This window comes from Harmonia axyridis, chromosome 6 (assembly GCF_914767665.1).
Source record: "Harmonia axyridis chromosome 6, icHarAxyr1.1, whole genome shotgun sequence".
Classification (NCBI taxonomy): Eukaryota; Metazoa; Arthropoda; class Insecta; order Coleoptera; family Coccinellidae; genus Harmonia; species Harmonia axyridis.
The window spans coordinates 28,170,227-28,184,732 of NC_059506.1; the positions used below are offsets into that span (position 1 = coordinate 28,170,227).

General features: G+C 33.8%; 1 protein-coding gene across 2 annotated transcripts; it reads left to right on the forward strand.

Moving 5' to 3' along the window:
- Positions 1-4,346: 4,346 nt before the first annotated feature.
- LOC123683512 (serine protease Hayan-like) lies at positions 4,347-14,251 on the forward strand. 2 transcript variants are annotated; one of them, XM_045622602.1, is made up of 7 exons: positions 4,347-4,708; positions 7,827-7,901; positions 10,547-10,846; positions 10,909-11,000; positions 12,223-12,598; positions 13,582-13,727; positions 13,936-14,251. In XM_045622602.1, exons 1-7 carry the CDS (start codon positions 4,618-4,620, stop codon positions 14,104-14,106), a joined length of 1,251 nt encoding a protein of 416 aa, XP_045478558.1. In that variant the 5' UTR covers positions 4,347-4,617; the 3' UTR covers positions 14,107-14,251. The 2 variants fall into 2 exon arrangements, with proteins under 2 accessions (XP_045478558.1, XP_045478559.1); XM_045622603.1 differs by lacking the exon at positions 7,827-7,901.
- The last annotated feature ends 255 nt before the right edge of the window (positions 14,252-14,506 follow it).

The following is a 14,506-nucleotide window of genomic DNA, read 5'->3' on the forward strand; positions in this document are numbered from 1 at the left end:
CTATATATATCATAAAAAACAATCGGAGAAAAAATTATATGTTCATCTCAGCAGCATAGTAGATTGACTGCCTCAGCTAAATTCCTAGCCTCGCTACGTTCTATCTATCTACTACTTTGCTGCCTAGTAAAACAAATAACTATTATCTAAACAATATATTTGAGAGTTTATAACGACAAATAGGAATAATATGAAATGTTGAGAAGATGATATTCAACATTCTAGCAATGTTGTGTCAATTCATTGCCTATAGTTATAGGTACAAACGGCTTGCAGGCAGTTGATAGATAACAACCATCATGACAAACGAAGACGATCATGGCAAATTGAAACCTTGTGGAGTCCATTATAATCCATTTCACCCATCATTAAAGAGTCATAACGTAATTAAATCTGAGAGCAAAACAGATAAGCTCCAATTCTCAACATGCATTTTCCAGAGATGTACAAGAGTGAAACAATAAGCACAGTTGAATAAACACCTACGCCAATGGTGCTGCCACGGTAGAACCGGTTGCTTGCAAGACAGGAAATTTGAACAATGATGAATTACTGAAGGGTCTGGGGGAATCACCGAATGCAGCTGGGTTGATGAACCTCAGTTATCTTCGAGATGTAGGAATGAAATGCAGATTTGATTGTTTGGTTTTTTTTTTTTCGTTTGTTTTGTAAAGAAGTGTAGGCGAAATTCGCCCAATGGTTTTTTCAGCAGCCATATGAATTTTTTCCCTACATAAAATCGGATTAAAATTCAACATTTGTAAGCACAATAATCTCATGCAATATTTCATGAGAATCATATCACTAGAATCATTGTCGACATTTATTCGAAAATTTCGATTATTACTCTTCAGATTATTGTTAATTCCCATAAAAGACACTATATTACCAATAAACATTCTTATTAACTATTGACAAATCGAGGGACTGAACAAAAATGTTTTCAAATTGATTATTGGGCGCTCAGTCTATCATTTCGCACAATTTTTTTAATTTTCTAATTAGAACCAGGAATGGTCTCAAACTATAAGGTCTGACTTTTTTTTTGACGAATCCCTCCTAAAATTCAATTAGGTCTCTCCGTCAGCCACATACAAAATAAATTTCGAACGCAAGGACCTAGAAACTTTCCAGGATAGGTTAGGATTTCGAATATCACGGTTGGAAAAATGCGAATAGGGGTTCTGTAAATATAGCCGTTCGTTATTTTGTGCTACTGATAATTTCAAAACTGCAGATTCGATCGAGATGAAAATTTGTATTTGGATGCAGAATGAAAATTTAAAATTCATTTTGATCACTTAGCCAGGACCATAGCTGGTGGGTCAGGTAGCGACAATACCCCAGTCTCGGCTGAAATTTGATAAATGGGAGTTGAATAGGTTATTCTTTCTGGAATGTGCGCCGCTTGTCTGATGATTTTTATATCGGTGTTGATCATATGATTCCTTTTATAGGTAATATGATATTGTGCTACAATAAAGAAAATAATAAACAGAAAAATTTTTGAAGGAATGCCTTTCGGACACTCGTTCATTCATGCACCTATATGTAGTCTCCAAGGGTGCAAGAATGAGCTTAAAAGCTTCTTACTTCAGGTCAGAGCTTTACTAATTTCAATTAATATACTTCGGAATTTCAGATCTTGTGCATTCTGCTCGCTCAGAGGGATGGTTGAAATTTTTTTTGTGGCTTAGTTGGCACAATTGTCCTTGCAACAACAATACGTTCTTGCGTCATCCTGTAGTTCGTTTATGGTCTACGAACTTTAGTTCACGTCAAAAGTATTTTGCAATTTTCATAATTAACAAGAAAAATTTTGATTGAATGAATCTATTCAAAAAAATACAACTACAGTTCAAACATTTTTCTGTGATACTGAAAAATGAGGTTGAGTCTGAATAAATGTAAATTTAGAATTAGGGGAAAAGCTAGTACCTCAAGTCAGAAGCTTTAGAGCGTCCCTTCATGTATGAGCCAATTTTACCCTTTGAGACAACACAAATTTATATAGGTATAAGTATTAATTCTTCAAGGGTGCAATTAGCGAAGATATCTCCAAAGAGTCCAAAGTTTCTGACTTTATCTCCGTACTTTCCTCATTTTTTTACTAGATTCTTTACAGCTGCATAAGGAAACCATAAATCACACACATATTATCTTTTTAAATCACCTTCTTATAAAAAAACTTATGAAATTATTGAAAAAAGAAATTGTATTCAATATTCAAGGTAACATCGTAATATTTTTCGATAATTATACCAATGAGACAGCAGTGTTATTATGCACCTGATTTTCTACCTAATGAAGAAGTTTGTTTTGATTGCGCGTTATCAATACTGTTCTCTAAAGCATAGAACCGTGACGGTTGATACGGAACTCAGTCAACTCGTAACACTGCTGAATTACTTGCAAGTCTATCGAAGGTAAAGGATGCTTTGTGATGTAAAAAATTTTTGGTCTTCAATTACAGAAAAATGCATTTCAGATTATTCTGAATGATTTTTGTTTTGTTGTTTGGTCGCAAATATTTTAACTTCAGCAATTCTTTTCCGATTTTAATGGAGATGGAAGGTGCATAAGACAGAGACCAATGAATTGCCATACAGATGATTCCATAAAATTTATTCGTATATTCATTAGTAGGTTCTATCTAGCATATTAGTTTAATACACCTAATGCTCGACATTCTGTACTTATAGAAATTGTGCCGAAGTATTTTTTTTAAATTTTTTTTTTTTGAATTTTCATGATTCTGATGACGCCAAAGCAAGAAATTTTTCAAAAGGCTTGAAATTGTTATTTTTATGTATATGCAATTTTAACATTGTTTTCACTGAAGTATCAGGGATGTTCTCGATATTCTACTTGAATTTTCCATAGTTCTGATGATGCTATTGAGACGAACTCTTACACGACACTTCACTGGTTATTCTACTATTGTTACCTCAACCCGAGTTCCGCCTCTTTTGAAGTAATTTTTGAAGGATTCTTTCACGAAAATCTCAAAAATTTATCACTTCTTTGTGGGGAAACCATATCAAATTTTTGCGAAAAACTAAATTTTTTTTTATTCGCAAATTTCAAATATTTTAATACCTACCACAATATAGATTAGGTATTTTTTGAAGGGATTTTATGAAAACCCCATGAAAATCGGTGATTTGCATAGAGTATTAAACATAGATAGAGGAAGTATACGCAAAGTTTACATGTCCCCAACATGGTTAGATTTTAGATGACGTTGTCGGGTTATGATAAATTTTCAAATCCACAATTTTACTATATCATTATGAATGTATATTATATTTGATGAAATATATTTATTTGAGTGATTCCCGATTAAGTATGCAAATTTGAATATTTGGAATCCGATATTTTCCCTAATTGTCATATTTATAGTATGCAGAATATTTATTATTTTCTATATCTACCTGCTGAAATCTAAGGTTTGGCAAATTTTGCTCTCCTAGTGTCATCGATTGTTTCACTTCTTTTGCCGCGTTTGAAGTCTGTTTTCTGAATTTCTGATATATTTAGGTATTTATTTCAATATATTTTAAGTTAATATGAAACGTTGATTCACTATGGGACATAATAAGTGCGTTCTTTGAGGAGAAACACGCGAATTAAGTGAAATATCTTATCACTGATATGTTTTCATTTCCGCGCGCTTCATGTCAAATTTGATAGTTCATGTTGGGGACTTGCTTACTGAAAATAACATATGCTCCCTCTAGTAATGTTTATTACTTTTAGGTAGTTTGTAAGAAGACATATGTCCAATTTCGTTTGGAACTGGGGGTGGTGTTCCATCCTAACGAGATTAGAACCTTCCCTCCAAATTTCAAGTTTCTAGCTCCTTCCTTTCGACGACAGGACGAAAAGAATTGAATTTGAGCACTAGTGAGCCGAACCTTATCATTTGAGACCATTCCCGGCTCAAAATTCGAAAATTACAAATATTGTAGCTAAATTATAGTGATCCGTTTGAACATTCCATTCGCGTTTCTCAAATTTCATACAAGACCGAAATTCCTAGAACAATTGACACTCCTAACCTGGAATTCCAAAGTTTTACTACCGGATTTCTACACGGCATTCTAGTCTGACTGCAAAGTAATTACCGGTGTACTCAGCCAAGTAACCTTACACCTCCTGAGATCACCTCTTTCGAATGACTCAAAGTTGTAGAAACAAGATCCCGAAAATCGCGTTAAATGGGTCTTTAGCAAGAAAAGGTGAAAGGAGCTCTCCCAAAAGTCTGTTCGTGTGTGGACGATCACACCAATGGACCACCTATATATTACGGTGAATAGCGCACAACCTTCCACTTATCTCTGAAGACGAGTTATGAAAAGATTATTGAATTATTGAACCTCAGTTAATTTGTAAATCCGGGCTGTTCACGGTCTGCAAGATACTTGATCGGGCTTGCGCAGCTGTTTATCTACTTTTAATTGTTTGTATCTAATTCAACGAGAAAACGAAGATTCCTTGATCTGCCATGTCTTCTTCAATGGTCGATTTGACTTGATATGTTGTCCTGTTGAAATATGTGAATTGTGCCTGTTGGTTGTTTTTTCGTCGAAGTTTTGATCAGACGCACTCTTTAAAATGACTAAATTGTTGTTTACTAGTCAGTTGTTCCTCAGTGTTGTGCTGTTTTATGTTGTTCAGTTCACCGTATGTTCGGACGAAGATAGTGGTGAGTTTATTATTTTTGAAATCATGGGAAAATTTAGAGACATATGTTTTTATTATTTTTAGAAATATTTACCTTTTTCATTATGATAATTTTCATCACAGATAATTGCTCTTTCAAATTTATTGTAGAATGCTTATTTTCCTTACTTGGATTTTTCAATGAGATAATCTCTGGATGTTTGATACTAAAACATGTTTACATCTCTTTGTTTCGATTTATTATTACTTCTAATAATAAAAAGTAACAATGCTTTGGAGCTTCCACAAGTTATGTTCTGAGGACATGAACTAAATTCTAATCGGTCCTCTACTGTCCTACATCCAGATTTTAGTAATTACTTTGAAAAGCATTCATTGCAAAAAATTTGAAACAAAAATCACTCGCTATTCTCGAAAACTAAGAATCAATAGATTAAGTAAACTTGTATTGGCAGAGTTCACATTAAATTCTGTAAAATTGTTAATAATGTCTATAAGATATTGTATAATTGCTTACCATTATTCCAAGAAAAAGTTTAAGTTGATAAACTTATATTGACATAGCTTCATTTTCAATATTTTCTTGACATCCAAACGAAACCAAATTTCATCTTTGAGAGAAATTGGAATAAAAATATATTGCTCAGAATAACGCTCTTTGCATTCAATAGAAAGAATATCATAAATAAATTAATTTATTTTCTGAATGATATCTGTCATACTTTTATGGTGTCAAAATTCCCGGGAAAGAAAACAATCAACAATTTCAATAAATAACTAACAATAAAGTGGGATTTCTTTAATTCTTCGAATTTTCGGTAACCGAAGACTTGACCTTTTTGATAACAACTTTTGACGATGATAAAAAGACAGAAATATCATGCTGAATAGTGAGAATAAGGAAAAAAATTCGGGATATCGTATTCTATAGAAAGAATAGACCAACTATTAGTGAAATCTTTTGTGAAGAAAACTAAATGAAATTCTTCGAAAATGATCAATAAGTTTCCACAAACTCTAGTTCTCTGTAATCAACTTTATCATATCAATCACTGCAGTTAGTGTTGTCAATTGGAGATTGATTGTAATATAAAATAGTCACACCCTGCACAAATATTCCTTTCTATATTGTTCATATGATATTTTTTCTATTCAAAAACTTGTTTGCATAAAAATTGCTCAAAAGCTTAAAACACCGTGTTCATCTGAGAATAATAAATCTCGGGTCAACTGTATAGTGTGTAGGTAATAAAGAACAAGTTGAGGTACTCAAACTCTTGCCTCTAAGTGATTTTTTGTGTTTTCCACTTGTTTGTTTTTTGTTCACGAAACATCAAATGATAAAAATTATCTATTGGTCCATGAGTTTGGGTTGTTCAACCTTTTATCCATTATTATTTGGGATTTCCACTGTTATATCAGGTGGCCAAAGATTTTGCTTGCGGTTTTGAGGATAGTAAATATTAATCTTCATCATGAAACGGTTATACACCGAAATAGTTTTTAACAGTGATGGTTTGACCCCTCTCCAAGAATTTTCATTAGAGTATTCATAGCAATTTTTATGTAACCAGAAAATATAATAATTTAAATAATGAATATTATTAAGAAGTAGAAGATCAATTGATGACAGCCAATTAACATATGGCTCAGAATTGTAATAAGTAGTCACGCTGAACATCCTTCAAAAAGTACAATTGATTATACAAAGTGAGATTGGAATCGCTTCACCAAAAAAGGATAAGAATCCATCTTGAATTAAACGTGTTACTACAAAAGTAAATGTCGATCGTACCTACATATCAAGTGGTAATGACTATCTGTCAGTTCTTCCAGTTTTTAAGCGGCATGTACAAATGAATTTCTTGCAAACGAATTGCAAGTTCCTTGAAGCCTGACCACTTTATACCATTATATCTGGAATGAACTGGTTATTCAGGAACTTGATTCCGGAAGATGGAAGAAAACAACTGAAGGAAGATACTGTAATGGTGTTCTTTAGTTCACAATAAATCCAGTGCTCGTCTTGATGTGTTCATATTAATATATTTGTCTAGTGAAATCAAAACTTTTCGGTATTTGTTTTTGCAGTATATAACAAAGATATAGGTCCGTTCAAGCCCTAACTTAATATACATACAAATATTGAACTGTTTCAGCCGTTACCATTTGGTAGTTTATTGAAACAAGTTTGTATTATAACTAAGTGTTACTACCAATTGAATTGAAATAACAATTAAAGGATTACATTGTAACCGCAGTTTCGAACTTATTTTAGTTCATCTTCAGACACTGAGAAGATTCTACAAAATGTACATTTGCATTTATGTAAAACAGGAACAAGAAAAGTGGTACTCGGGAAAATCCAGGGAAGAGGCTATAAGAGCTATCTACCAAATTTTATAGTTTCTTCCCTGGGTTTTCTCAAGTACCACCTTTCTTGTACCTGGTTTACATATTCATCTTCAGACACTGTGAAGTTTATATAAAACATGTACAAGAAAGGTGGTACTTGGGAAAACCCAGGGAAGAGGCTATAAGAGCTATCTACCAAATTTTATAGCTTCTTCCCTAGGTTTTCCCAAGTACCACCTTTCTTGTACCTGCTTTACATGTTCATCTTCAGACACTGTGAAGATTCTACAAAATGTACAGAGAATTTATGTAAAACAGGAACAAGAAAAGTGGTACTTGGGAAAATCCAGGGAATTTTTTCCTAGAACATACCGTTTCGCCCTTGCTCACGTGAAAATATTTGATGCAAATAACTTTCCATTACGACAAATCAAGGGCGGTCTTAGCCTTAAATTTTGGGGGGGGGCGCCGTTATGGTCTTCGAGTTTTTCTATGGGATTAAATCCTAGATTACACCGATATCAAGCCTAACCTCCCAAAAATATTTATATTTAGATATAGATATTTATATGAATATTCATATAAAGCGTACAACTTTGCTTCCGCCGTTTTGTAATAGATGGCTGTATCGGTAAGTGGTAGTCGAAATAAATATTTCGTAGATGTCATACAATAAGTTTAGGTATTTGTAAACATAACGCCATCGACTGTTACAGGATTTGTGTATATTAGACTAAATAAAATACCCTCAGAGACATCACGTAGATTATTGTGTTTATTCGCAGATTCCGCAATTATCTTTGAATCTTCCCATCCGCACCCTCCTTCAGTAAGGGAGATTGACGCTAGAGCGGTATCAGGTAATTGAAGGTATTATGAATGTTAAATAACAATTTTCACCTAAAACTAACAACGGCTAATATTGAATGAATAAAAAGCAGGTGATTGTAGGTTATTCCTTCACATTCTGTCAAGAGAGTAACCAGAAGTGTCTGCTAATTGACAGAATTGTACCGTATACTCACGCGGAGTTTGAGCGTCATCCGTTATTTAGTTTGTCCACTGCGCTATTTTGCGACATTACAATGAATTGAAATATCGAACAAAGAATTGTTTCAAAATTTGTATTGTAAATGGAATTTTGTGTGACCACACGCTGAAAATGAATGAAAAACTAATATTTTTGATGAACCAACGGATTTTCTTCACCAAAAATCAACAGTTTCCTGTCTAAAAGGAATTTTTGAAAAGGTTTGGATAATTGAACTATTCATTGCAGTGTTTAATTTTGAAAAAAATCAAAAACAACAACGATTGTATTCAAATAAGAATACACCATATATTCTGATATATTTAGGTATTCATCTCAATATATTTCGAGTTGATATGAAACGTTGATTCCTTATGGGACATAAAAAGTGCGTTCTTAGTGGAGAAACTCGCGAATTGAGTGAAATATCGTATCACTGATATGTTTTCATTGCCGCGCGCTTCATGTCAATTTTGATAGTTCATGTTAGGGACAATATTTGCTTACTGAAAATGACATATGCTCCCTCTATCTATTTTTATTACTCTGAGGAATACACTCTGAATTGCGAACCTACATTTACCTACTCATATTAATAAAAAACTGTTTAATATTTTAACAATACTAATAATGTTCACTAAATTGTGCTTGTTAATCTGAAGAATAATCAGGTTTAATATTCAACATTCATTGAATTAATTGAAATATTCATTAAATTTTAGTTTTATTCTTTACAACAATACTGCTTCAGGTAAACCGCATAATTTAACTTGTGACAGTAACAGCTAGTGACAGTGAAGCATTTTAATAAAATGGGAAATTCTAGTCTTCTGAAATCCCCGAGGGTTTTATCAGTTTCTTTCGTCTATCAGCAAAACATGCATGGTTTATGATATAGGAAGAATTATAATAAAGATCAAGCGAAATTATCCATTGAGATGAATCTGGGTATTCCCAATGATAAATAATAGGTAATTGAACTTGTTTCAATATCATTAATGTGTCAATTTCAGTGAAAAAAAATATTATCGAAAGTTTGATAAGGATTATTATAGGACAATTTCGAATAGATCTTTTTGTACTCATTTTCCTCATTCAGCATGTATATTGTTTTCATTATTTGCGTCTCATTATTATTCATGATTTCATTTTGAAATTTACATATCATTTCTATTCTCTCTGCGTTTGATGATTTAATGAATCAAAACTAAAAAAAACTGCAGAATGATATCGAGCCAATAAACCCAGAAGAAATGGAATTTGTGTAAAAAAAATCCAGTTGCAGAAAAACATTGAATTATTCAGTTTTTATACATATTCAACTTGAAGAATCACCGAAGACTAAAATAGCTGGAGATTAAAAAAAATTACATTAATTCCAAAGATATTTTCGAGCGATATATTAATATTTTATTCAAATCTTGATGTTTACCGAAATTTTTTCTTACCGAATTAATTTTTTCATTCTGTCATATGAATGCAAATTTTGACGAAACGATATTCATACAATATATTTTATAACAGTAGAGATCATTTAAGCAATATCTACCTTGACTTTGGCTAACATTGTTGACAATGAAATTGAAAGGTCTCAAAGATCTTTTTTAACAATGGCTATTAGGAATATATCCGTGATCTCAGAATATGTATTTAACTATACGTTATTTTTTTCAATGTCAATGCTGATTTATCAATTAAAGAGTGATTCTCAGATACTCATACATGAATTCTTTTGAAATATTAATCGATAGAGCATATTATGAATGATTGTTGGGAACATTTGCAAAAAAAAACGTGTTCCATAATTAAGGGTGCTCAATCATGAAAAAGTAAAGAAGCAGACGCATGCAGATAATTTCAAGAAATTTTCTTCATAATGATGCATCAAATTCCTTATATCGTGAATATTTCAATGTATAAGAATTTAAATATTGATTTATTCGAATACTTTGAGAATATAATTCTTCTTCTATACCTTCATTCAAGAATAAGAAAAATAGAAAGCTTTTGGAAACTCGTTCATTCATATACTGAATGCGCTCTTGGAGTCCACCTTATTACGTTGACTCCATCAAGGGTAGGTATTTTGGTTGCAACTCATACTTCACAAAATGTTAATGTTTTTGTACTAATAACTATGCTATGGTTGTATTCCAAATAGAATTACACACAATTTCCACTGACAATATACAGGAGGTGCCATTTGAGAATGGAAAAAGGGGGGTAGCTTCCACAGGGCTGTTAAATGTACGAACCTATTTTATACATCATTGGGAAGGTACATATGTTATACAGGGGAATTTTTTTTTCAATTTTCTTGTCAAATAAGCTAGATATTATACGATAACTTGGGACACCCGTTATATGAAATGAAAGGAAAGATCATCTAGAGAATACATAACGATTCATCCTTACGTGACGATTTCCTCGAGTTCAATCGAGCCTTCAAGGAACTATAATCCCTTTCGTTTTCAGGTTCTGGATATGCCCCATGTCGAACAGAAGAGGGTTCCGGAAAATGCGTAGAAATCATAAACTGCCCCCCTGCCATCAAAGCTGTTCGAACACAGAAGAAACACAATTTGAGAAGATGCGGCTGGCATGGAAAAATAGAAGTTCTATGTTGCCCGAACGAATTCATCGTAGACTTTTCAACAGAATCTCCCAATACGTGGTTCAGGAACACCAGCGAACCATCGAATCGTGTCAAGTCGAGCACTGAACCTCATCCAACGGATTCTCATACGAGGATCAAAAACAGAAAGTGTGCACAGGGTGAGAAAGCAAAGCAAACTTTTGTTTCACACTTTTATGTAATTGAACATTCTACTTTTCAGTGTGCGAAGAGTATTCGAATGAAATAAAGCCAGATCTTGCTTTTCATATCATAGAAGGTGAAGATGCAGAATTGAAGGAATTTCCACACATGGTGAGTATTGTTTATTGGTTTAGAATTGACTGTGAGTACTCTAGCTTTCACCAAAGACACCAAAAGTCAAAACTGTTCGGTATGTTGCCTCTTCAAATGCATCATTGGCATCAATCTTTTGAAGATAATAATATGGCGCCATCTTTTGATCTCTTTCCCCGACTAGCTTATGTGATTCCAGTGCTGATTTTTCATCTGTGTGGATATCTAGAAGTGGAGCTTTTCAAACGGAGTTCAAGAACCCTGCACGTCATGTTGATTGCAATTCAGAAATAAATCTCCAATGCTATCAAGCCTACAGAAGGACTCAGGGCCAACAGGTCAACTTTGATGCCTTTTTTGCAAGTTCATTGGCCTTTTTTATTTCCTTCAATAATATAATGCGCCGGTACCTATAATAAAGTAACTCTATCATGGGTACATTGAAGGAAATGAAAAAGCCAATGAATTTGCAGAAAAGGTTGTTGGTATTGAGACAACAAGATTTTGTGGGCTTGGAAAAGACCAATAAAAGACAGCGGTCCAACAATGAGAGAGAGACAATAGGAGAACCCTCTGGAGGAATAAACGGGTCTTGCTCAAGCAAAGAAAGTGGTGCTTTCACCGACCCATACCAGAAAGCTCCAGAAGCTACCACGAGCTGAGCTTTCGGGTAATGGTGGGACTGCTGACAGGATACTATCGGTGCTAATATCTTTTGTACCGCATGAGTAAGTCAGCAGATGAGATCTGTAGACTCTGTGGAAAGGAGGTAGGAATAGCTGAACACATAGTATTCAAATGCTGACTGGCCTAAGAACCACTCATATGGAAAAATCAGTACTAGATACTCACAAAGTAATAGCCAAGGCTCCTAAGGATGTCGTCAGCTTTACATCATCAAGGGGCTCCCTGAATATGAATAGGTAGAGTTAAGAACCAAAGATAAACTTGGTCGCTGTTCCCGGCAGGCTAACAGAGCCGTAAAGACCACGATTCAGTGAAATAATAATGATACTGCTATCTTTAGAACTTTACTTAAAATAAGCTGCATCAGATAATGCAGGTTAGATAACCTTTTTTGGCGACTGTTTTTTTTTTCATCTCTTACGCCTTTAATTTCATTGAAATATGGCAGACAGCTATGGCGCACCTTGTATACGTTCAATTTAGGTTTGGTCAATAGAGCCACCGCAACTGCTTCATTTCAATTTTTTTGTGAACTATGCACTGCTTTTTTTAGGTAGCCTTGGGTTACAACTCAGACACCATCGGACAGATAAAATGGGGTTGCGGAGGTTCTTTGATATCTAGACAGTACGTACTGACAGCTGCCCATTGCATTGTTAATGCTGATCAGAACCCACCTGTCAAGGCCAGGATGGGCATAATCAAGCTGGACGATAACTCCTCGTCAACCCCCAAACCTCAGGACTACGATATTGTGAACATCACAATCCACCCCAATTATAAGAAATGGGAGAAATTGAACGATTTGGCCCTTGTCGAGTTGAATGAAAGGGTGACTTATACGGACTACGTTCACCCTGCTTGCTTGTATGACAAAGATGACGATCCAGTTGGCATGGTTGTTACAGGTTGGGGAGATACAGAAATGGGTGAGTTAAGAGATTTTGAAATGTTTAAAAGAGTTTTAGAGCGTACCTGCATACAATATTCTATTCCAAACAATTATTCTAGCTTCTAGCTTTTCAGTACTACCATAGTACCCATAACTTTTCTGTAGACTTCTTCAACTTCATTCTGTTATCTGAACATTGTTTTCCTTGACTTACACGGTTATTTGGCTCTTTAACCAGCTAACTTATCCTTCAAAAAACATCTTCACCTCAATATTTATGATCCTGAATTGGCATCATTTCCTTTATTCCTTGTGTATGATTTGAATTGCTTCATATCTCTTTTTACTAATGTCTTGCACCATATCTTGTTATTATTCCTTATTGTTTGTGGCATAGATGCTCCTATCATCAAGAAAGACAAAAAGGAAAATATGGGGGCACTTATTAGTATTATATATCCATCATTACTTCCGATATTATCTTCTCATTCACTTTCCTGGTATTCTTGTTGATCTCTGGTTGATCTACCGAGTAGATGGATCAATACAGTTGATTGATATACATAGGTAGATTAATATAGTTTTGTTCGATTATCAAGTAATTATTCGCGAATGAGATATGGTAATCTATAGCTCTATCTTCTACGTTTACATTTGGCGAAATTTTCAATAACGATATTACCTAAAAATTAGTATATTTAGTTGATACATCATATAATTTTGGCCTTTTATGCTTTGCCATATTACAAGGATGGGGTGGTGGCCAATTCTAGTTGATAAACCGCGAGATGACACAACCAAGAAAGAACTTATGAAAGAGCCTCAATGTGAATTGTAATTCATTATAACACAATAAATAACATGCACTATACACTCATCAAGAAAAATTAAAACTATTCATTTACTCATTATTAAATCCTTAGTGAGCTCAGCTCAGAATGTCGTTATACATTCATTTTAACTATTATCTCATAGAAAAATTCACTACGATCAACTAAAAATTGTATTATTTATTTGCAGCTGGAGAAGGTAGCAACATACTACAGAAAGCTAAACTCACTGCTGTCCCTCTTCAAAAATGCAACGTGACATATTTGACCAGAGCTAGTAAATACCTTTTGAGTACACAAATATGTGCATCAGACAACAAGAGTGATACATGTCAGGTAATATTCATAATATTCAAATACACATCTTATTCCTAACAGTGTATCTGTGTTCGAAAGGTGATCCACAAGGTTCTGTTCACGTTATACTTAATATAGGTTTCCTAATATTTATTTATACCATGCAATTTTTACTATCAGGGTGCTCAAGTGAATTTTAGGTAGGGAAATTTGTACCTATTCTAAATAAGAATTATTTTTTTTCTAGGGGGACTCTGGTGGACCTCTTCAAGTTCAAAACATTGCTAATAGCAGTGTCTACAGCATCGTAGGTATCACATCTTATGGCATTGGTTGTGGCAGTAAATATCCAGGAATTTATACCAGGGTTTCGAGCTACCTCGACTGGATTGAGGAAATAGTTTGGGCAAATTCGTGATCACGTGATAAGTGCGAAAAAGTGAAGAAAGAACAATGATTATTCTCATTGTTATGTGCCAATGTAAAGATAATGTTTCGGTGGTTACTGAATGAATGAACAATTTTATTTAAATAGGAAGTAAAACATAAAATAATAGAGTGTTGATTTCTTTTGATTCATAACCCTCCAGAATATGGAAGCGTTTGGATTTTTGTTTTCTTCATACCTGATTTTATCGAAACTTTGAGAGATCTTTTAGAAGCTCAGAGCTGGTGCTGACTCAATTGTTTACTCAGCTGAATGATCTCTAGAAAGAGAAAAATTTCCATTGGTATTTACAAAGATCTACTTTGGAGTTCTTTAAATCACTTAATTTTTTAATGTTATTTAGGAAATAAATGTACAGTCTTATTATCGT